This window comes from Sciurus carolinensis, chromosome 5 (genome assembly GCF_902686445.1).
Source record: "Sciurus carolinensis chromosome 5, mSciCar1.2, whole genome shotgun sequence".
Classification (NCBI taxonomy): Eukaryota; Metazoa; Chordata; class Mammalia; order Rodentia; family Sciuridae; genus Sciurus; species Sciurus carolinensis.
The window spans coordinates 144,559,572-144,585,274 of NC_062217.1; the positions used below are offsets into that span (position 1 = coordinate 144,559,572).

The 25,703-nt window shown below is 43.1% G+C and overlaps 1 protein-coding gene across 13 annotated transcripts in view; it reads right to left on the reverse strand.

Annotated features, from left to right (window-relative positions):
- Sorbs1 (sorbin and SH3 domain containing 1) overlaps positions 1 to 25,703 on the reverse strand; it is a 233,015-nt gene that overhangs the window by 157,865 nt on the left and 49,447 nt on the right. For 12 of the 13 annotated variants that reach the window (XM_047552716.1, XM_047552719.1, XM_047552718.1 and 9 more), the window contains exon 2: positions 3,525 to 3,613. The exons of the other annotated variant lie outside the window; for it this stretch is intronic. Coding sequence is in view for 7 of the 12 variants with exons in the window: in XM_047552727.1 (XP_047408683.1) it covers positions 3,525 to 3,613 (89 nt within the window). In the remaining 5 variants the exon portion in view is untranslated. The remainder of the gene's footprint in view (positions 1 to 3,524; positions 3,614 to 25,703) is intronic. 13 annotated transcript variants of the gene reach the window in all.

Below are 25,703 nucleotides of genomic sequence, written 5' to 3' on the forward strand. Positions count from 1 at the left end.
GGAGCAGCTGAATTTGATGCCAGAAGCTCAGAAATTGAGGAAAACATGTCTAACTTAGAACTGCTTCTCTCTCTGTCAGACAGAGGTGGTTGGGGAGCATGGGGGTACCTGAAGTCATACATCTCCCACATCCATTATGGCACATGCCTGCCACTTTTTATCCTACAGCATTTATCCTTGATATTTTGAAGATGTTTTAAAGATCTTCTATTGTGGCCCTGCAAAGCATGATGCCTGTTTGGCCTTCACAGAAGTTTATCACATCTGACCTTCGGTGCACACATTTTTCATTTGAGTGAACCTTCATTTAATGAACTTTTGGATGATATGATTATAGGATTAAAAAAAAACCTGAAATCTCTGAACAATGAATTATACTTAGTCATCAAATCAGCTGTTGAAGTTCCAGCCCACATAAAGAACAATGCAGTTTACAGGTTATTGGCAAAGGATGCTAGTCTTTCTGCTTGCCAGTCAGAGGCACAGCCATGTGCCAACTGCACAAATGCAGTTTATAATTCAGTCAGCTGATCAGATTTAGAACCATACAGTTGGAAATCTAGTTTTCTTGATTTGGAGGAATCACGGTATTTCTAATTTTTATATAAGGTAAGGTTTTATTACTGCTTTTATATCACATTATCTCATTTATATATCATATTTGCATAAAATGGAATCATATCATATAGATTAATTAGTGTGTGGCTTCATTTATTTCTTTAAAGGGACTTTATCTGAAAATTCACCCTTTGCCTTCCTTCTTTGTGAAGAACTATACATCTCCTTCCTCTCACTAAATGATCTCATCCAATCTCATAGTTTTAATCACCATCTATATGCTAATAACTCTCAAAGGAACAATTTCCAGTCCCAGTCAACTCTACATCTCTACAAGAACACAGAATGGACTTCTCAAAATTAATATGGCGCATGCCTGTAATCCCAGTGACTTGGGAGGCTGAGGCAGGAGGATTATGAATTCAAGGCCATCCTCAGTAATTTAGTGAGTCCCTAGACAACTTAGAAAGACTTTGTCTCAAACTAAACAATAAAAAGAGTTGGGGATGTGCTCAGTGCTACTGGTTCAATCCCCAGTACAAACAAACAAACAAGTAAATAAATTGGCTCAAACAGAACTCTGAGTCCCTCTTTGTTCCCCATCTCAGTAAATGGCAGTATCATCTATCCACTCAAATGCTGTGCCCTCCCTTGACTCTTCTTTTTGCTCATTCCCCACTGAGGAGGCTCTTATCTTCAAGATATATCCTGAGCCTGACCATTTTGGTGATCAAAACCCCAATCTAGGCCACAGCCTTATCCCCTGGACCACTGCAAGGGCCTCCTACAGGTTACACTGATTCTCCTCTTGGCCTCAAATTCTATTCTCTACTCAGAATCCAGAGGAATGATTTTGAAGCACAGAAGACCATATAGTCTACTGTACTTAAACTCCTCCAGTGGAATCCAATCACTCCCTGGGTAAAATCCTCACTCCTTATCATGGCCTGTGCAATCTGGGTCCCATCTACAAGTCATTTCATATCTCTCTCCCTTCCTATAACCACCTCTAGCCTGAACACAGTCAAACTGCCTGCCTTCCTGTTTCTCTACATGACAAACACATCCTATGTCAAAGCACTTTCTTTTCTCTTGCTGTTTCCTCTGCCTGAACTCTCCTCCCCAGATTCCTTTACTCCATGCTGGTATCTGCACAAGATCTCTCAGTCCATCACACCTTTCTCTCTTTTTCTTTCATGCCTGTGGTGAGTGTGTGCGCACACACACACACACACATTCACACACACCACACACACACAAGTCTTTTTGGACTTATTCTTTCAAAAAGAATCCCTCCAGTCCCTCACCTTGTTTTTTTTTTTTTTTTCTTAATACTTCTTAATACTTATTGCTACCTGAAAATACATTTTCCATTTAGTTATTTGTTTACTTCACTCATAAACCAATACCTAGTGAGCACCCATCAGGTGCAAGGTGTTTTTAAAAGAGCTGAAGATACAGCAATGAATGAGAAGAGCAAATATCCCAGGCCTCACGGAGCTCACGATCTCGTTTGTCAGTCTCGCTCAATCCTAAGCTCCAGGGAAGCATGGACACACTGTTCCTTGTGTGACAAACAAATCCCCAGCCCCCAGAGCAGGGTCTTGACACAGAGTAAACAATGACACATGTCTGCTGAATGGATGAGAGGTCCTGCCACCTGCAGCCATCTGCTTCTCTGGGACTCCAACTACAGAGTTCTTCCTGCCTCCCAGATGGGGTCTGGGGTAAGACCCTGAATGTCCACCTTGTACCCCTAGACAGAGCAGTCTGGACAGACAGCCTCTGTGGTTGAGTTGGGCCTAGCTCTGGGCCTGTCTGTCCTAACTCCCTTCCTTTCTGTTCCAACCCCAGGATCCTGCAAGCTCCCCAGGTGACCATGCCACTGGGTTTTGTCTCACTGGATCACAAGAGCACCTAATCCACATAACAGAAGCTGATTTAAAAGTCAACATTAGACAGGCCAACTCCCCTTTCCAATAAGGGGCTGGAGTCAAGATGCAGGGGTCACCTTGCCTCCCAGCTCACAGGACCTTCAGCATCAACCAGCAATCACCCCTTCAAAAATCCTCACCTCATCACTGAACACAATGCTAAGGATATATTTTTGTCTCTTTCAACTACCATGGAGGCAAGACATTTACCAGGTGTGATGAGTAATTAAGTTTCTTCCAAAGGATATTTATTAACTGTGAAATGATCTGATTGCAAATAAAAATGAAGGTCATTGTGAAATATAGTTAATTCATCTATCAAAAAAACAGCAGCTGTAGTGGTAGAAACAAAACAAGAAAATGTGAATCTCTTGAACCACTCTGGAGGTCTAAGAAAATAGGTATTTAAAATCCACATTACCATATCTTGGTAATTCACATATATATGAATAATGTTCACATTTTAATGTACTGGTTAACTCAGAAGGGCCCTACTTTCCCCTCTCTTGCGGGAGTAGTGGATGAGGATGTCTATGAACATTACAAAAGCAAAGGGAAGAAGCCCCTGGCTGGAGTCAGCTAAAATGGTCTGGGTTTGACAAGTACTTCTTACATCTGGGACTCCCGCTTGAAAAAGTATGTTAATAAAATTAATAAAGTGTGGGAGGCAAAAAGAATTGTCCTTCTCTATATCTCAGAGTGAAATAGTATGGCCTTATACTTGCCCAGCACTTCATCCCCTTGAAGCATTTTCATATTCATTATCTCTTTTAGTCTTCAAAGCAAACAACCCTGCGATGTAAACAGGGCAATCAGAAAACAGGATACAGTTTTCTGATTGGGACCCTGAGAGGTCAAACAAATCACCTAAGATCCCATAGTAAAAATGGTAAAATCCGGACCAGTGTCCTTTCTTCTCTAATGCAAATCACATACTATAGATGACTAAAAATATTTCCCTTCACTGCAGCAGAAGGAAAACACACACACACACACACACACACACACACACACACACACACACATATTCACCAGTGGCTTAAGGTGGTGGAAAGATGCATTGGTCCTGGAGCTGTGGGCAGAGAGTGGGTTTCGCAAACTCTTCCAATGGATGCCAACTCCTGTAATGACAAACATATAAAATACCTGATATGAATCACAAGGACACTATGGCCTCACCCCAAGGGGACCCATCTAAGCACCAATTGCCAAGCACCCCATTTAGGTTCAAAGTCCCCCTCCTCCTCTTCCAGCCCAAATCCTTCCCCACCCTGACTTTCCACAGTAGAAGAAGAATCTTCAGTTGGTCCACAGAAATGATCCCCAGAATGATAGGATCTATGGCAAAAAGGAGCTTTAGAGATCATCTTCAACAAGCATCAAAAACTAGTGGATCTAGCCTATAGAGGTGTTATATTTCATCTGCAAGGTATGTTCAGAAAATATAAGCCCAAAGTAAAAAACCAGAGATGCCACATAAAATCCCCCCAGATTTCCAGCAAAGGAGGAGGAGAATAAGGAGGTGATGGAAGATGAGGAGAAGGAGGAAAAGCAAGAGGAAGATGAAGAAGAAGATGATGATAATGTATCAACATGACCCACATTCGTGTCTGTCAATGATCAGCTGATGCTAAATAGCAGCTGCCCTTCATAGGTACGCATGTCTGCTCCAAGATGCCACAGTCCCACCACTCCCTACTGTTTCCTCAACATATACAGAAGAACTATCATTGTCATTTATAATTGATTTTGCATTATTGTTTTGTGAATACTGAAATATTTTTATGTATTCATGATTCTAACAGAAATGGAAAAACTAAAGAAAAGAGAGCCAAGTTCTGAGGGAAGCACAGCACAATAGCAACTCAAGTTAGTAGACTCACTCCTATAGACATTCACAACTTCTGAAGAAGTACAACACTCCAATTTCACACAAGTTAAGTGTGCCCATCCCACAGCTAGAAGCAGAGCTCTTTCTAAAACCTAGGAATCTTGACTGCCAACCCAGGACTCTTTCACCATTCACTGCATAGTAGTCTTAGGCTACAAAATAAAAAATAATAAAAAATTTAAAAATTGTGTATTATATTTGTTTACATTATATTTAAATATATTTATATATTATAATAAAATATGTTTAAATATAATATAAATAAATATAATAAACAAATACATGCACATACATGTGTGTCTCAAAATTAATACTTAGCTGTAAGAAAAGTATTAAAGTCAAGGAAATAATTGAAGCTTCTACTAATACGTTTCTACTAAATTCAGATACTTTTTACTAAAATGTTTTGCCATTACTTTACATGCCACCAAAGAATATAAGAGTAAATTATAGCAGGTTCCCTAAGAGTTAATTTCCTAATGTGACACTTTCCAATAAGTTCACTGCTTTAAATACAACGTAGGGAGGCTGCAGCAGGAGGATCATGAGTTCAAAGCCAGCCTCAGCAAAAGCGAGGTGCTTAGCAACTCAGTGAGACCCTGTCTCTAAATAAAATACAAAATAGGGCCTGGGATGTGGCTCAGTGGTCGAGTGCCTCTGAATTCAATCCCTGGTACCCACCCTCCAAAAATACAAAGTGGGGGGAAAAGCCCACAAATGCCATGCAACTATTCCTTCAAAAGTGCTTAATGTCTCAAACTATCTAGAACACTATGCTAGAAAAATCTCCCTTAATATGTACCTTAAATGTAAGATTGTAAATAAGCTTATGTATAAGTTAATAATACCTGTAATAAGTGAGCAACTTATTCAACTTTAAGATGGTAGGAGTTAATTATATCACTCCCTCAAAGAATTCACTAATTCATTCACTCAACAAGTATTTACTGTACCCTATATCCACCAGACAGCATGGGGGTTAATGGGAATTTGCAAGTGAGCAAGACCCTTACATTGCTCTGTCTGAATTAAAGACACATCCAGACACTCCAAATTACAAAACAATCAGAGAATATGAGGATCTGGGCATGCACATGTATCATGGGAACACAGAGCAGGGGCCCCTGATGCAGCAGATATTAAGAGATGCTTCCTAGCATGCAGGATGCTTGAGGATATCCTCAAGATTGGATAGGAGTGGACCAGGTATGGAGGAGATGGTAGAAGGAAAGGTGGGGATCCCAGGCCATGAGACAATAGAGGCAAAAGCAAGGAGGTATGAGCAGCCCCTACAACTTGATCTTGTCCACATCTCTTATTACCCTGTGGGTCTTAAACATCCTGCCTTATGCCGCATCACCCAAAATCTGCTGGGACTTGATGTACAGCCCTGGTGCACACTCTCAGATCGTGTCTTGTGTATTCTTATCAAGAATTCAACCAATTCAGTCCTGCTCCCTGGCAAGACCCACTTATAATTCACTTGGGACAACCAATGTTGTCCCAGAGTTTGGAGGGTCCAAGCAACATGGTGGTAGAAACACTGAACCTTTCATGAGATTTCTAAGAAGACAGAACATAGATTATTTTTTTCCTTGTACCAGTCATACTGTCCTGCCTATTTCCACGCCAGGATCTGAATTTCCACGGCCAAAAGCTATTGTACTATGCGTTCAAGTCTCAAAATGAATGTTCCTGAGAAAATGTCTCAGAATATCTGCCCATCAAAATCCCAATTGGGGCTGGGGATGTAGCTCAGTGGTAGAGCATTGGCTTGGCATGCACAATGGCCTCAGTTCAAACCCCAGCAACACACACACACAGAAAAATCCCCAAGTGGAGTTTTCTTCATGTGTGAGAAAGACATGAGCCACCAGCCCTGATTCCAGCTGAGATGGAGTCAAGAGAAAGCAGTTAGAAAAAACAACGTGGAAAGGGGCTTAAAGAGGAGTAAAAGTCCCTTCATGGTTGTAGTTCAGGGTTCAGGGTTTGAGGGCAGTGTAAAGAAACAAGAAGGAAGAGTCCACCTGAAGAGTGAGAAGAGCTTCCCTGGATTGTAACTGGTGGATAGGTTTTCAAATCTGGCTAAAAATTAAAAACACCTGAAAAACTTAAAAAAAAGAAAATCTCCTAGGATCCAAAGGCATTAAAACAGACTCTGGTTTAGAGATTTTGTCATGGGTTAAGTCTCCCACAGGTGATTCTGATGCCCACTTGGAAAAGAGTATATTTCACCCAGAGGCCTCAGAAACTCCAGAACAATCTCTTTGAGGTCATTAATTAACCATCCTCCAGGAGAGAGCCAACAATTCAGGCTTAGGGCAGCTGCATCTTCTTAGTATGTTTACTCACTCTGCATTGCATTATGACAGCCATTGCTTCATTTTATTTTGAATAAATAAAAAGCAGAATGGCAACTGGGTAAATGGAGGGGGTCTTTGTGTTCACAGCAGTCCCTCCTATACTCAGCCTCGCTGCCTCCAGACAAGGGGGCTGTTCAGTCACCAGCAGACCTGTGCCTTCACACACCTGTGCAGGTTCCTCTGGCAAAATTAAACGACCTGGAGGTGTCTGGTCATCACAGCGCCTTTGAGGAACAGTTCTAAAGTGCAAGCGCTCTGATCATATCCTTCCTGCCATCAAAGGGCAGGACACTGAAGATCAATGCAATGTGTGGAAACCTGCCAGGTCAGCTGAACACTTCTTTCCAGATTTCCACTTTGTGGTCATGCAACAGCTTGAGCAATCCCACGCCAAGAATGGCAAAGTAAATGCCGTGTACCACAAAGATGACAGATAGGAGCAAGCTGGTTCTCTGAATGGACCAGCCTAGAAGATCTCTTTCCTGTCATCACCAGCTACCACCAGGCAACCTTCAGTCAGCCAGCCCCAGGGAAACCCAAAGCTGGTCAAGGTCAGCCTTCCCTACTGCAAGGCCCATGGTACCCATACTATCCTTTAACAGAACGCAAACACACTCAGATGTCCCCTTCAAGGAGCCTCCAGTTGAGCCATAATGCAAATTGAGAAGAGTTTTGGTAGGGAAGGAAATCTAGGGAAAGCTCAAAACAGTAATTTGCCCCCTTGTATGGCCCATATTTTTTAAGGGATCCATTCATTTTTCCTGTTGTTCCATTATCCTGGCCTTAAACAAGACATTTCCCTGGACCAATGCTCTAAAAGACATCACAAGTGTTGTTTCAAGCCCTGCCGAAGACCTTGAACCCTCACCTCTCTCACCTTCGTCCTTTTGTCTATCCCAACCCAAGATTGTGGATCAATATTGGCTGTCATGAAAGTCACCTTTGCCAGCCTCATTCCTACCAAATGTCAGTCCTCATCATGCAACCTGCTCTGGACCACAGGAGCTCCCATGTTAAATGTTCACAGAGCACCATGCATCTCTCTTTCACAGCACAGGAAACTTCTATTTTTCTACATTACTTTTCCAACAAACTATAGATGGAGCAGGATCCGGGTCATATTTGTTTTGCCTTTTGTTGTTGTTGTTTTGAAAGTAAGGAGTCTTTGTTTGCAGATCTCTGTATCTCAAAATTGTACCCTGAAACTCTTTAGTTTCCTTCAAAACATATCCCAAATTTCATGCCACCCAGCCTAGACTTGGCCCCCTCTCTTTTGCTTCTGAATTCAAGACCCAAGTTGTTTCCTGAGCTCATAGCAGACTCACTCCTTCTTCTTCCACAAATTTTAACTCCTCCACCAATACCCCCAGAGAGTCTAGCAGAAAAAAATCCCCAACTGGCCTTAAGGTTGACCAACTGGGAAGGAAACAAATCAGAGTAATTATCTGTCACATTTTTAAAATCATACCACATTAGTTATTGGAGATGACTTCCTAATAAGCAAAATGAATCCCTTTATGATGTTGAAAGAAGGTTCTATTCCCAGGACAGACCCCCCGGGGCTGAAACCACTAACAACATCCTCAGGATCTGAACCCCAGGGAAGCCTCCATGGCGCTCCCTGCTAGGGGGACTCCCTCTTCCCAAACATCTCTTGCCTCTGGTCCCAGTGCCCAGCTGTCCTCCCACCACAACCACTGGCAAAGGAAAGTGAGTCTTTAGGAGCTTTTTAAAGCTCTCCCACCTACTCCACAGATAGAGGAGGAGGGAGAATGAAGGTTTCCAAGTCCCCTGAGTGACACAAAGCTCATAAAGTACAACAAAATTAGTTGAAAAATAGCAAAATGATTTTAGCTTCCGTTTAAAAAAAATAATTAAGCACGCCTACTTTAAATGATTCACAGTGACTTCATACTTTCTCTTCCACTAAGATATGCATTCTTCCTTCCCAAGCTGATGGTTCAGTACAGCATCCCCATCCTAAGACAGTGTAGGGCCAGGTTTCACAGGGTCTTGTTCTATATGATTTGGGGTCCCAGAGAACATTTTGAAAGAGCCAGAGCACACGCTATAGAAGCCACTTCTTTCCATCCGCCTAACAATAAAAAAATAAAAACTCTGCCTGACTCTTGCCATGGCTGAAGCAGTCTCACCATTGAGAGGTCAGATCAAATAGCACCTCTCAACTGAGCCCAGCACTGACTACCTGACCTGCTTACCAGCAAGAGTTACCTTCCTAGGATAACTTAACACAATCCATTACTATCTTATTTATCCATATTCCCCTGGAGGGGGCTGGGGATGAGAATCTTGCCTGATTTGTTCATTGCTGTAACCCCAACACTACAAAAGCAAAAGTTCCTGGCACACAGTCAGGCATGGTGGTACATGCCGATAATCCCAGTGACTCAGAAGGCTGAGGCAGCAGGATCACAAGTTCAAAGCCAGCCTCAGCAATTTGGCGAGGCACTTAGCAACTCAGTGATATCCTGTCTCTAAACAAACTATAAAAAAGGGCTGGGGATGTTGCTCACCTGTAAGCACCCCTGGATTCAATCCCCAGTACCAAAAAAAAAAAAATGTTCCTGGCACATACCTATGAGTTATAGGGTGGGGTGGGGGACAAGTAGGTGGAGGCAGGCAGGTGGGAACAAGACCAAGAGCACTCCAAAGATGTCCCACAGCATGGTCTCTGGAATGGGTCTCCTGGTATCCCTTGCTTTAATTCCTCTCAATCTTACTGCTACTTAGACTTTTAGCTCCACCGCTCTATACCCTATCTTACCCCAGTGCTCACCCCTAAATATTCAATTCCCAAGTTGGAATTTTCCTATTTTACATACATTCAGGTATCTTTAGTTTGAAAACTTTAGACATTTACAAGGGTATCTGATCTTCTATGACCTCAAGACTCTCAGGGATCTAACCCAAGTTCACCCCTCAAGCTACATCTCTAATATGCCAGTTGACCATCCGTCGCTACCAAGGAGCTCACAGCTTGGCTCTGTGGACCACACAGGTCTACACCTTTGCTCAGCCCTCTCCTGCCTAAAGCCTCCTTTTGCCGCCTCACTACCTGTTAGCTCCCTTTCATCCCTAAAGCCCCTGCACCAGGTTGGGTCTGGTGCCCTTCCACTCTGCTCCATAATATGACACTTATCCCAACACTATGAATTTATCTTTCATCTGTCTGTTTCCCCTAACTAACTATCCCTTGATAGTCAACACCCAATCTAACTCATCCCTGCTGGCCAAAGTCGGTGCTCAATGAGCACACTGAACTCAATTGAATTCTATACCTTGTTTTCTCCTCACAATTTCCATTTTCCACAAGGGCTCCATAAAGAACCTTAACACTCAGCACAAGTAACAGAAAATGTTCTGTTGAGCTGTGTTTATTAAAGCCCACTGATAAGGAGCAACTGGAGTAGCAGCTTTAAATCATAATCATCACTGGACTGAAGACCTGAATGGTGAGAGGTACAGCTACGGTACAGAGTATTAATTCTAGTTTGAGTGTAGACTTAGCCTGTCTGTAGCTGTAGAATCAGGCACGACACTCTCCTTCTCTGGGCCCAAACTGTTTCCTCTGTAGGAAGAAAAGGTCAGTCAGACACAAAACAGAATATACTCTATGTCTGCATGTACATGAAATGTCCAGAAGAGACAAATTTATAGAACACAGAAAGTAAATTAGTGACTATGGCGGGTGGGGGGATGGAGAGTGAATGCTAATGGATATGGGGCTTCTTTCTGTGGTGATGAAAATGTTCTGGAATTGGATAGTGGTGATGATTGCACAACTTTGTGAATATACTAGAAAATGCTGAATTGTCTAGTTGAAAAGAGTTAAAACAGTGAATTTCATGTTATGTGAACTTTATCTGAATGAAAGAAAGAGCTAGACTAGAGTAGAGCTTGAAAGCTGGAGGCTAATCAGACCACACCAGGCCTAGGGCATGTTCTTTAGAACTCAATAGTTTTCAGTGTATTTGCATGAATGATTTGAAAACCAAAGAATTTCTTGATTGTGGTAGTGATTACACAAATGTGTATAATCCTGTGCATGATAAAACTTCACAGGACTACGAATATGCACACACAAATGAGGACATATAAAACCCAGTGAAATGTGAGTAAGGACTAGAGACTGTAGCAACGTCGACTTCCTGGTTTTGATGCCACAGTGTAGTTATGTCAAACGTTCCCACTGGGGAAAGCAGAGTGAAGGACACTCAAGACCCCTCTGTATCCTTACTTTGCAACTTCCCATGAGTTTATAATTATTTCTAATTTTTTGAAATTTATCAAGACAAATATAATTTTAAAAGGTGGGTTCTCCTTAAAATTAGCAAGATCTGCCAGGCATGGTGGCTCACACCTGTAATCCCAGCAGCTCAGGAGGCTGAGGCAGGAGGATCTCAAGTTCAAAGTCAGTCTCAGCAACTTAGTGAAGACCTGAGCAACTTAGCGAGACCCAGTCTCAAAAAAATATATAAAAAAGGGCTAGGGATGAGGCTCAGTGATTAAGCCCCCTGGGTTTAAACCCCAATACCAAAAAAAAAAAAAAAAGCAAAATCTGGTAACACTGGGCCTCAAGGATAGTACTTGAGATGGCTGGTAGCTACTACCTTTAGATGGCCACAGCACTTAGATTTATCTCCCAAACACTGAGGCCTAATGTCAGTTGCCATTTGTTATGGTAGAATGCACTGGTTTTTTTCTTAGAGAAGGGAAATATTTCTCTATCAACAACAGGAAAAAGAAAGACCAAGAGTAGCTTAGGTTTCCAGAAAAAAAGGCAGCCCACAACATTTTTGTGAAAAAGAACATTCCTTTTGGTTTCATTTGTGATCTCTCACCCTCCCTCCCATGCTACCTGCCTGACCTCTGAGGCATTTAAGATTTGGATCCCTGGGCTAAAACTCTTTGGAACCAAATTTCTTATTCTAAGTCAGCAAATAAAATTTAAAATCAAACCACTGGAAAAGAACATAGCTTAAGTACACAGTATCCCATTCTCCCCTAAATATTTTGGTTCCTTCAGCTCACCTTTCCTGAGACAGGATCCTTCCCTCTCCACCAAAAGGGCAAGCTCCACCCCTTACACATGATCACATCCAGATAAACAGGATTCTTTTCTCCACTGGAACTGCAGCTCTGTTTAGTAGGGGAGGGAAAGGGCCCTTCGGGTGTGCATTCCCCCCTCTTTCCCACCATTCCACCAGCACTCCACCATCCCTGCCTTCAAAGACTTGGAATGCAACTATCCCTACAAGCGGGGCAGAGAGAACACAAGTAAATTCCCAGTGAATATTTCTGATGAGCCATTTCCAATCAGGCTGCACAGAAAGATCACCTAGGACTCCAGCCAGAGGAATATTAATATCCTCCTCCTCAGGTGACACCCATGTAGACTGCCTGGTACTGATCCATCCTGAGGTGTTTTAATCAGTGATCTGGAAAACTGTGGCCTCTTGCTACCTGGACAGCCAGGTAGGACACACCTCTCTAGTCGAGAGACGCTAGAGCTGTAATTTCCTGTAGGATGGCCACTAGGTGATGTGGCCATGAAGTCCCTGAAATGTGGCTATTGTAATTGAGATGTACTAATGGGTAATGGGCACATTGGATTTCAAAGATTTGGCACTAAAAAAAAAGGAAGAAAAAAAGAAATGTAAGATATATCATTGATATTTTTATATTGGTTCACATATTGAAATAATTCTATTTTTGATATACTGGATTAATGAAAACATGTTAAAATTAGTTTTGCCTGTTTCTTTCTACTTTATAATGTGGTTTCTAGAAGATCTTAAATCACAAATGCCGTCTGTATCATATTTCTATTGCACAGCCAGGCTCAAGAGACATTCACCATTCTTGTGTGGGCATCACAGTCATTATGGAAAAGGTGAGGATACTGGCCAACCTGGTCTCCACCCACCAACAATGTGACGCTACACAAATCATCAATCTCTCGGATGTTCAGTTTCCTCCCCTCTGTATGGGCATGATAACGTCCACCACACTGGGCTGCCAGTGAGAGCAAATAAAAAAACATAGGTAGAAATACCTACCATGCATCTTCTCACAGGTGGTACTCAACACTTGCAAGCTGCCACTCTCCCTTTATGACTTTCTTAAGGACACAAAATTTGAACCCATGACCTCTTGGTGTCAAATTTACTGACAACAATGCCCAGATCTGTACAGTGCCCATAGTGGCCCAGTGATTTTCCAGCTACAAGGTAATAGAAATCAGCTGGGGATACTCACCCTACCCCAAGATTCTGACGGTCCCTTTGGTGTGGGTCCCTGCACCTGCTTTACTCACAAGTACTTCACAGCATCTCATGGCTGTGGTCTGGGAGTCACTGTGAGAAACACTAACATAACTGAGGAGTGGTGAACAACAACATCAGGATTGCCTCAGGTGTCCCCAGATTGCAAAAAGGCCAGCCTGAACGAGGAGATGTGGCCCATGCAGAGTCCAGGAATGGATCACAGGCCTTTCCCCAGCAGAAGGCTGACTTCCTGGGATCTTTCAAACCTAGGTAGACTACGGAAGACGAACATCAGAAGGCAGCCAATGCTTCCTGTCTTCACACAAGTCCCCTTAACATGGCCAAAAAATATGGATATGGGGGTCGGGGTGTGGCTCAGTGGCACAGCACTTCCCTAGTATGTATGAGGCTCTAGGTTCAATCCCCAGTGCTGAAGAAAAAATATATAGAAAATTTCAAGGCAACCAATAGCTTGGCAGTTGGCCTAAAGAAGCTGGGCTGCTTGGCACTCTCACCAGCAACACATGAAAGGTCCCAGGGCAGATCTTCTTCCTACCCTTGCCTTGAGGAGTGGCACCAAGTCTTGATGGAACTTTCTGAGTGCCACTCTTCTGCAGAAGCACTATCCTGCTCTCCAGGAGCCAAAAGAAAGGGCTCTGGGTGGAGACATATAAATCCCAGCAGTTTGGGCCTTGAGCCTCTCAAGGAAATCACCTCATGGAACGTGAATGTTGGGCAGGCAGTGTGTCCTGGTCAGTTGGACCGCAGGAGGCAGGTGGACAGAAGAAAGTACTCTCTTTATCTACGCTGAACAATCACTGCTCCTTCCCATGGTTTAAAAACACTCTGTGTGCTAAAACACCTCCACATCAAGCCAGTACAAAAGAGCAATTTCTTGGAGAACAAAAATTAAAGTGTCCTTCCCCAAGAACATTTGTCAGAAAAATGTGGTCTAGAAACTCAAGCTTCTCTTCCTTCTTAGAGCAAATTTCCTTTCTATGTAAGGGGAAAAACAAATGAATGAATTCCCCCTACTAAATCCAACCGCCTCAAATTATTTTTAAAAATAGGAAATAAAGTGAATCTGAGCATTCTGAAATTTCTGGTTTTTTGTTATTGTTTTGTTGTTGTTGTTGTTGTTTTGGAAGGGTACAGGGGATTGAACTCAGGGGCACTTGACCACTGAGCTACATTCCCAGTCCTATTTTGTATTTTATTTAGAGACAGGGTCTCATTGAGTTGCTTAGCGCCTCACTTTTGCTGAGGCTGGTTTTAACTTACGATCCTCCTGCCTCAACCTCCTGAGCTGCTGGGATAATAGACATGTGCCACCACGCCCGGCTCATTTCTGTATTTTTCATGTAGGAGAGTGATCTTGGGTTTTTCAGGAGGCAGTAATATAAACTACATGCTGATTCTAGCACATCAGCTCTGCCCCCCACACACACACAGAACACTACCCCAAATCACCGGCCTTCCAGTGTCAGCTTCTTATATTCTACTGCCCCACCATCAGCCTCTGCCTTCCAGACACAGCGTCTGCCGGAACCAGGACATAACCAGGTCTTCACATAGCCCAGTCTAGGTGTAGTAGCCATACAAGCAAGCAATCCAGCCCAAACTTAATAAAGGTCATTCTGAAATGCTATTATATCTCTTGTGAACACCATGGGAGGGAGCTAAATTCTTAATGCACACGAAAACATCTTTAAAGCCCTTCCTCCTTCTCTACTTCTTGATGCCCCACAGATGGCAGTTGCTCCTCCAAGGATTCTCCTCTACTCTCCATTCTCCCCACCCCCACCCCTAGCTCATAAACTCTTTCCTCCTTCCCCCTTCCCTTTAGCCTTCATTTGTTGTTCTCTCCCATAAGCACTACATCTTTTCAGATATATAAGTCCAGTCCCTCCTTCCACACTCACACATACACAAACTGACCATCCCCAATCCCTAATCCTTCATTTTCAGCCTCTGTGTCCTGACTGTACATGACCAAGGCTAGAAACAGAACCAACCAAGATAAAATTCTCCTTAGAAGGTCGAGTAGCTGGGAAAGCTGAGTAATAGACAATAGAATTCTCTTCAGCAGAGAGAAGGGGAGGAAGTCCATGAGCACTCACAGTGGCATGCACAAGGGGCAGGGGGTGAACACTGAAAACTAATGTCACCACTCAGACCAGCTGGGCCCAGCCTCAGAAAGATGCTCTGCATAACCAGGTTAGATCTCTGTTGGCCATTAATAAACCACACCACCTTGGCTTCCAAAGCCCCCCATAACACACTGCCTGGCTGCATCCACCACCACCTTAACTGGGATAAAGTCATATATGGAGAAAAGTATGTGTCAGGTCTTGGTCTACAACAGAGAGCTCCTGGAACTTGGAGAAGTTAGCAATAATCCAGGTGTGAGAAACTGTGGGTCTGACACCACTAAGTACTTTGGAGACAGCTCTGACAAATGGGTTCATTCCTTCATTCACCATGAACCAAGGGATGTTGGAAGCAGTGAGGAGGAAGAGGAAGAAACCAGTGAAGAAGACCCAGCCTGTACTTTCAAGAAGCAAGCAGGCAGGATGAGAGCCATATAAGGTAAAAAGAGCTGCATCTGGTAGTAGAGGGAGCTAAGAGAAGAGATAAAGGACAGCCAGATGGCACAATAGAAAGAATGCTACCACTCCCAGAAAAAGAAAGAATGCTACCCTGAATCCTGGCCTTGCTATGGATTTGCTGTGGGGCTGTGGGAAAATTCTTCCTCCTCTCTGAGCCTATTTCCATTTCTATAAAATTAGAGGACTGGCTATAGGAGATCTGAGTCCTTTTCCAGCACTGATACTCCACGGCTCTATGATTTTAAAGATACCTACTATGGGGATCACAGACAGGTGAAAAAAGGGCAGACAGAAGAAGGAATACAAACTATACCAAAATCTAAATTATTACTGACACTGATTATAGGTCCAAGAAAATATTCACTGCAGCTGCAAAGTGCAGTTGTCACTCTTGGGCAGGGATCTCAAGTCAGCTTCTGGGCCCCTTTATCTTAATAGCACTGTGTGCACACTGTGCTTAAAGCAGGCCATTTGCTTGCAGGTCACACTGAAGACACATTAAGGACAGTGACTTCTGCTCACTGTGGTGAGAAACTCCTCCTCCTAATGAAGGTTGCAGTTCATTCTTCCTGGTTTGCAAACAAGCAGGCAGGCTCAGAGTCTGACTGACTCCCAAAGTCACAAGGCTTGGCAAAGGCAGAGCCAAGAGAGAAGCCCAGATTGTCTGACTCTCCACCTAACAGTAAATGCCAATTAGGTCACTGTATGGGATTCTCACAAGACGTAAACACATAGAAACTGCCACATAAACTTGCCTAACTCATCCAAGTAGATGGGGGAGAATTCCAAAAAGGGAAGCCCAAAGCAGCTTTTCCTTTCTCTACCACCTTAACAAGCCAGTTGATTACCAGCCAGGGAGTTGATATCACCTGCTTTCCTGTTACATGTACAAATTCCTGTCTCTAAGCCATGCAGGGGGTGGTTCATGCTCTAGAAATGAAGATCTTAACCTGGGGTCCAGCTGGAGTCATATGCAAGGACTTCAGCGTTTGTATGCATCCATGGGCAAGTCTGTTAGCATCGATGCCTCATCTGTTGAAGGAATAACAGCAGTACCTTTATTTCATTGGGTTATGAAGAGGATTAAAAGAGGTAACACATGTAAGCACACAGCATGATTCCTGAACACAAATGTTAATTACTATCACCATCGTTTTTCTGGGGGAAAGAGTCAAAGCTTTTCTCAGATATCAGAATAGTTCATGACCCAATTAAAATTACAAATCCCTACTCTGCACCCTATCCCTGGCATGGATCTGAGGCAGTCCTATGGGACAGGAAGCAACTGCTCTAGCTTTCTTACCTCTTCAAAAGGCCCTTGAGGTTCTCTATGCCCCCTACTCTTATAGGGCAGAAGAAAAAGCATTCTGATCAACTGTGCGGAGGGAGTACAGGGTTGTTTCTGTGGCTGAGAAATACTCCCTGGAACACTGAAGATTCGGTCTATGAGTGGGAAATTAGAGAGACCCACATCTCAAGTCCAGTTCCCACACACTCAGGAGCAACCCACTCCCACCCAGGCAGGCAAGAGTGTGGGAGGGGAAGCCAGTGGCACCCCGGCCAGCCCCTCGCTTCCAGATGTCACACTACCTTTCCTGCTAAAGAACTGTGAAGAAGAGTTGACTAAATGCAGAGGTACGCAAAGAGGATGGGTTGCTATATAAAGATGATTCAGAGGTCCTGGTCTGGAAAAAGCTGAGTAAGGAGGGAAAGAATCAGAAGGAAAAGGTATACAAGGTATAAAAGGAAGCAATAAAATCCTGTCTTTGCTGCTTTCTGACCTCAATATCTTTGAAAAATTATTCAACATCCCAAGTCTCAGTTTCCCTATCAATAAATAAGGAGGAGTTAATTAACGGCTATGTCACAGAGGAGTTGAGAGGATGAAATAAGGCAATCAGCAGAGACATCTAACACAGTATCTAGCACAAAAGTGCACTTGATTAATGCCAACTATTATTACCACTGCGGTGATTATGAGGATGCTGAAGGATGAAGCAGACAAAGGCTTGCAAAGTCACAAAGACAATGTATTATTCACTTTTAGGTTGTTTAGACACTGATACATTAAAACAAAATCAAGGCAGGTTTGTGGGGAGAAACACTAGCATCAGAAGGAATGGACCCTGGGTCCAAAATACAGCTGTAACCACAGAACCTTAAACCTGAGTCCCGGGCCTGGGAAGCTCCACATGGGCAGCAATGAGATGGATGACTGCCTAACATAAGGGCCAATGCAAACATCATGACTTTACTCCCAGCTGTAGCATCAACTCCATAAAGTAACCCAGGTAACTCTAATAGGCACTTAAGGCTAGCTTTGGTCAGGTGCAGTGGTGCACACCTATAATCCCAGCAACTTTGGAGTCTAAGACAGGAGGATGGCAAGTTCAAGGCCATACTGGGGCAACGTAGCAACGAAGCAAGACCCTGTCTTAAGATAAAATAAAACAGGCTAGGAATGTAGCTCAGTGGCAAAGAATCCCTGAGTTCAATCCCCAAAACTGGAAGAAAAAAAAAAAAGGACTATTTTTGATTGATCAACAAAGAAGAATATATTATTACTTCATAAGCACATTGTTGAGATACATGAAATCTGTCAAAGCAAAGGATATTTAGAAGAAAAATAAATAAGTATAAAAATAGCAACACAAGAAGGACATCTTTGATGGCAAAAAGGTTAGAGACATAGTTCCCATGGCAGCCCTGGCTCCCAATGTCCCTAAGCACCCATCTGTTAGAACTCCTGTACTCTCCACCTCGTTATCCCTTCGACAGTCTGAGAATGAATCTAAAAGCAACAATGCTCTTTTCCAAATAATTTTCTCTAATATAAAATACAGGTTCATCATAGGAAGCTGGGGAAACAAAGGAAGTGTCAGAAGAATCACACTAATACATTAATCAACATTAACATGATGATTTACTGTTGCCAATCTCTCTCCTGCCACTTCCCTCCCTAAATCATTTGTAAAGAATTAATATCTAAAAACGGTAATGATTTCTGATGATTGAGTAAAAGCCATAACAGTCAGGAAAAGTTTAGAACTGACCAGCAAAAAGGAGACAATACAAATACGTGCACACACATGCACATACCCACCCACACATGCACACACATACGTGTTTGTGGGTCTTGCCTCTCAGCGGCCTCATAAACTCTCAATACAGGATAGTCATTGTGGCCGTCCCTGAGCTAAGTTTAACTTAGAGGATCAAAAAAGAACCCTACCCACTAAAACAATGCTCTTTGAGTATCAAAAAGTCTAGCATTTCAAACAAGCATTTTTAAAAACATTTTTTAAAACCCAAAACCTACGATGTGTTTCTTGGCACGAATCTGGGTTAGTTCCTGGTAGTGTTCCAGGATAGAATTTCAAAAGATACTTTAATTATTCCTCATGTCACTGATACCATCCTATCAGACTCGAATAAATCAAAATCATAATGAAAAATAAAAATAAAACTGTACCGCTCTGGCAACACATTCAGGGCTTAGAAAACACAAGTTTATACCAGCTCCTTTTGCAGTTGCCTCATAAAACCATTTCCAATACTGCTTATGCCAGAGCAATGGGAAGAATAATTTGCTGACCAGTTTCAACAAACTGTACCTCAGGGATTTTTCCAAAAGGAGTCACAGGATGTTAGGGAAAACAGAAGAGAAATTCTAGGGCAGGTGGGAAAACACATAATAATTGACTATTGCCAGGCATAGTGGTGCACGTCTGTAATCCCAGTGGCTCAGGAGGCTGAACCAGGAGGATGGCGAGTTCAAAGTCAGCCTCAGTAAAAGTGAGGCGCTAAGCAACTCAGTGAGACCCTGTTTCTAAATAAAATATGAAATAGGGCTGGATATGTGGCTCAGTGCTTGAGTGCCCCTGAGTTCAATCCCTGGTTTGTCCAATCAATCAATCAATAGAAATAATTGAATGTTAGGCTCATTCTTACTACAACTCAAATACACACTTGGAAGATATGTATTGCTGGTATTTACAAAACTCATTCCCTCCCCAGCCATATCTACACAAAGGGTGGGGACTTGGGGTAGGCTATAGGTACTTAGTAGTGAGGAGTAGGCTCTGGGATCACAAGTGAGCCACCCCCCTAAGAGCCTGCTCTTAACTATTATGCCATCCCTTCATCCAAAAGAACAAGAACCTTCCTGGCATGAAATATGCACTCCTCCTCCTGGAAGATCTCAATTACTAAAATGTATAGGTAATTTAGCATTTGACTTCAGAATTTCATATTAAAGTTATTATAGGTATTCTTGATTAATATTTTTCTTCTAAAAAATTTAAAACCCAACCCTCACATGAGAAGATATATAAAACAAAATGGGACACAAAGAAATAAAAGGACACCTAAATCAAAACAGCTGGTGGCCCAGACTATTCTTATAACTATTTGACACTTTTGTGGAATAAAGGCTAACTACGGTACTTTTCAATATTGCATAAAGATCCAGGAAACTATTTCCTAAAATTGGTTCCTGCAATGTTCTCGACTAATACAATGCTCAAAGTTCACAGTCAGAATAACAAGGTAAATAAACCCTGCTGAAAATTCAAATCAGACTTAACCTAGGCAAGAAAGTCCATCCAGAACGTTTCCTGACGTTTCCTGCGTGTATATAGTACAGTGTCGGCTACTTTCCACCAAGTGCATCTATTACTTCACTTTATATCACTTATGCCAGAACAACAGGAAGAGTAATTTGTTAACTAGCTGGTCAAAATGCACCTTCAACGATGCTCTCATCCTTCTTAAGTGGATGAAAGTCCCAGAAAACATGTCAGTGTCGCAGGAAAGAACTTTCCAAGAAGAGTCATCTGACATTGGATAGAGGGGCTTCAGAGAATAAGCTCCTCACTGCCAGAGGTATGCAAGCAGAGCTATACAAACGCTGTGGCTTCCAAGTGCCCTTCCAGCTTTAAGATTCACAGGTTTCAAGTTTCTGTCAGGGGAAGCCACAAGGGCACTGCCCGGTTGCATTCCCTCATTCCTCATTAATGAGGAAGATAGTAAGAGCCCTGACATAAGTCCCACTGAAGTCTTTCTTCTCCAGAACTCAGAAGGGCCATAAATAGGCAAAAGGCAGGAGGTGGAAGTCACAAGCCTAGAGGAAACAGGATAAGCCTGGAGGAATGGCCTATGGAAATGAACAAAGAATTCAGAGGTGGGGTGGGGGCTGGGAGCGGGGACCATGGCTGGGAACAAAGTGAAACTATGGACACTCGATCACTTCCACATGCTTTATCCCAAAGACTGGACTGCAGAAGCCCTTCTAGAAAAGGTGGCACTTTTAGGACTGCATACAAATCCCAACAGGGTCCCCAGGACACAAGCATCTTCCTACTGCCACAAATCCTGGACACCACCAGTTAAATATAAACAGAAGCCTTGGTTTGTTGGTTTGTTTGTTTGTTTAGGTTTTTGGGGTGTATTTTTCAGTACTGGGAATTGAACCAGAGCTACATCCCCAGCCGCCGCCACCATCACCATCATTATCCTCATTATTATTTTACTTTGAGACAAGATCTCACTAAATTGTGAAGCTGGCCTCAAACTTGTGATCCTCCTGCCTCAGGCTCCGGAGATGCTGGGATTACAGGAGTGCACCACCATTCCCAGACAGAAGATGTCTCCTTGAGTGTCCTGGAGCTGAGGGGTCAATGAAGATGCCTTCTAGGGTCCCCAAGGGAACCAGAGTTCAGAAAACACTTAACTAGGGTGCTATATTTTCTTTATACTCTGTTTTCATGATAAAAATCAAGGATCATAAAAATAAGTTCATATGTGTAATTTGGTCCAAAAAGCAACCTCCAGGAGATACTAATGCAGACAGGACAGGCCCTTGGTTCTGTCTGGTCTATGCAGCTGGTAACAACACATGGCCCAATTCAAACCTACAACTAAGGAGTTTTGGACCAGGCTTTAAAAGTCATACTGGCCAGAGCCCAAAAAGTCAAAGGCTGTGCATGTTGCTCCACATAAGGAAACCTTGTTTGCCTCAGACAAGGCATGACACCCTTGACTTTATAGAAGTTAGACAGAATTTTTCTTCCTCCAAAAACAAAAGGGAGGTGGTAGATGGAGAGGAAGAGGAGGAGGAAGAGAACTAAATCCCCATCCTACCCGGTGAGAGGTCAATAAATAATGACCCAAAAGTAGCAAAACATGCAAGTTATTTAAAAATAGGGAAGTCAATACCAAAAGAATCAGTTACTATTTTAAAGTCGATGCAACTGGAAAAGCAGGGTTTAAAGCTGAGGAGACGGGAGATTGCAGTCCTGCAGAGGATTTGGTTCTTGAAACTACATATTTGTATAACTTTGAGAAAAAAATCTTTTAAAACAAGAAGAAAAGAGGGGGAATGAACAACATATCCCAAAGGCACGTTTTTCCAAACTTCAGCCATGAAAAATAAGTAACATTTAGGTACATGAAATTTAAAACTGTTTTTTCCTATTTTCCAACTACAGCATTATTATCCAGTAACTATTTTCTCAATTAAAGTAATATTTTCCATTGTTAAAAAACTTAGAAAATATACCCCCTCCACAAAAAAGAATAAAAGAGGAAAACAGTCACAAAATCATCACCTGGAAACAACCACTGAATAACTCGGAGATATTTCCTTTTCTATATTCATGGAAAGGTATATTCATATATCAATACAGATGATTTTCTTAGACTCTTTGGACTTATCCAATGACAATAAGATTTTGCTTTGTTATGGTGGAAAAGGAAATATTTTGAAGAGTATTAAATAACTCAGGTCTTTACTTCCTATACCATTAGTCAATGTCAAGTATTCATTCTATAAAGATTGGCATGTCAAGTCATCATATTGTGACTACATGGTACATTTACAAAACAAAAGCAAAAACCACTTTCAGCAAAGTGATGGCATGACTTTTTCAAAATTCCTAGACATAAATTACAGCAAAGGGGGAGGCCCTTACTGTACACTGGTTTTCCTCCCAACTGTGCTGTTTTCTGACTCTCTCCCTGGGCAAGTCTTCCTTTGCTTTCTCATCCCCTATGCCTTTCTGCTCCTCCACATGCACCCCACGAGCTATCCTTTCCATATATCCCAGTTTCCTATTTTAGTCACCGCTCTCCCCAGGTACCCTTCTTTGTCCTGCCATTCTAACTTGATACAATGTAGAACTGATATCATATCCTTATCGCTTTTTACATTTGTAGAATGAACTGGATATTCCTTGTATTTAAGTTTAAAACTAGAATACAAAGCTTTTCACTTGTCCATTTTCTACAGCTCATGTTGCTGCCTTGTTTTTTACTTGGTTTTGTTCTTGCTGTTGTTGTCATTTAATGTGAAAGGCAGCTGCATCCCTTGGGTCAAGGGCCTGAGTAAGAAACCCTCAGAAAAAAACAGCCCTAACACCTGCCTGGGGGAAGCCAGCTAGACCTGGAAGAGGTTCTGCACGGAGAGGTGGTGGTCTTCTAGAGGACAAATGGGAAGATGAAGAGGGACAGTAACAGGACTACTTGAGCCAACTTATTCCCCTCCTGGGGTACCAGCCCAGCCTCACACCATATGGAGCAGTCAACAGCTCCAGAAGGAAACCCCAAACCATCAGGGTACCCAGTCAAAGAACCACCTATTCCTCATCCCTCTGAGAAGGGTCTACCTCTTTTTCTGACCATCCCAAATGCCTGAGTCTCTTTTCACAAGAGTTTCTTTTTAAATCAGGTCACCCCATCCTATACATATAGGATTTTTTTTCATAACCCTGATGCTGGACACATCTTACAAGAGCTTTTTTGGTTCTGATGATGCTTTGAAGCATAAGCTCTCTCCCCCAGCTCTGAGAGATCTGTGCATTTCACATGGCTATCTTCCGGAGCTCCAAAGTGTCTCATCAAAAATATTGACTCGGACAGGCCTAGGCACAATCCTAGGTCAGCCACGGGAGGCCTCCCACCCAGAGGACATAAATCTGACCTGGAAATTCAGCCAGCAGTGAAGCTACCTGCAGCCTTATCATTCAGGCTCCATGTCCCACTTCAGCCACAGGCTGACACCCAGAGAAATCGGCACACGTGGTGCTATGTCTACAGCATGACCCGGAGTCCAGGTCAATAAAGGATTGCGATTCTTTTGGCATGGCTCGTACTCCAGGAACTTACACTGGAGGATCCTGCGGCACTCTTACTGGAACCCCTCCCCTACCATCCCCTTGTGAAGACACAGGAAAAGAAAAGAAGAAATGAAAGCACAGAAGAGGTCATTCAACCATCCCCAAGTATTTCCTCAAGAAAGTCAGTTCAGAGAAACAAACCAATGAACTTCCAAACAGTAAGTTTTCTACAAATGATGGAGGCAACTGGGGCAGAGAGGAGGACAGTTTCCGAACAGCAGTAAAAGGAGATGAGTTTTTTACACAGTGGCAAATGTTCGTTTTGGACTTGCTTCAAACCTGTGTGTGGGCTGATTCTCTGAAACAAACACATTTGCTTGTATAACAGAGGTTATAGGGTGATGATGAGGGTGAGGATTCTGGTGGGAAGAAACCACCCATGGAACACCTTTGCCTTAACAAGGGGGTCAGTTCCTCTGCCTCTACTGGGTGTTGACTTGAGTGAAACCTAACCAGGGATGTGGGGCCAGGGCAAAGGGCATGTGTCCCCCCACATGGATGGGTGTAAGTTAAATTAAGTTCAACTGCACCCTGAACTAGCACAGCTTTGAAGAACACTGCAATGCCCTGTTCCATCCAGCAAAAGGCAGGAATGGCAACCCTGGCTTCAGTCAGTACCCATATAAGCCTCAGAGGGAGGTACAGTGTCCTGAACAGCAGTTGGCCAAACATGCTGGAGGGAGGTGCAGCTGCCGAGCCGCTCATGTTTACCAGGAAGAAAGAGTGTTGATTTTGCAGATTTTTGATAATGTTTTCACAGCCAGTGTGATGCCCAACCCATTTTAAAACGCAGTCTGAACAACACCTCCTTCCTTATCAGTCTGCTTGTACTTACATTGTTCCGTCCACATTGGCCCCTAGAAGTCCTTTTCTCTCTGCTGGCCACACCTCAGCACAGCACAGCGCAAGAGCAGAGGGAAGTCAGGATCTTTGTCATGGCAGCACAGGGCAAGGAGAAGAAAATTTAATTCAGATGTGGGACACCTGGGCTTAGGACCCTGACACCAAAGAGCTGCACATTCTTCATGAGCCAGAAAGAAGCATTTCGAAAAGGCTCTTGCAACGCTAACCATCATTGAGCCTGTACTGATCCCATGTTCTCACTTTAAAATGAGCTGCCCAAATGTGGTAGGCAATGAAAATTCAGAAGGACTAAAATGAACTAAGAAGCTACTTTGGACTAAGGGCAGAGAATAGGCAAAGTAAGTGGCATTCTTACTGGACAGACCTGGCACACCACCACAGAGCAAACCAGGCTAAAAAGAACCATTTACAAAATATGCTGAGAGTCTGCCCAGGTCCTTTTGAATATTGGGCTCTTGGATTATTTCCTAATTTTTTTCCTTTTTTTCAACACAATCTTGAACATTGACTATTATGTAGAAAAAGAAACATTTAAGGGGGGAAGAATATGTCCTTGGAAGAACACTGTCTGAAGTAAGAATCTTTTTTCTGGCTCTCTCACCACACAAACTCTCACACACACACACTCAGCTAGCCTCACGGCAACCTTTTGCCATGGTTGATGTCCCACTCACTCTGCCAGAGCCAGCACCCTCTGCCACCCACTGATGAAGTGCGGTAGTTGACCAGCTCCCTACCTGGTGCTGGTCTACTTTTGGTTAAAACTCAGTTTCAGTGAGGACCCAGACTTGCCTGGGGTCCCCTTGAAAGGATTACTGATGGCACGTGGTCAAACACCTGTATTTAAAATTTCTTTCCGGATCATCGTAGAGGAGGCGGCTCAGCATAGCGCTTGGACTCGAGCAGCCGCTGGGGCTCCGGGTGGCTGCCTGGGGAGGAGCTGCGTGGCGAGCTGTTTGGACCCAGAGTGACCGCTTCCGAACACCGGGGGGTTGCCCGGAGGAGGAGGAGAGGCCCGGCGGG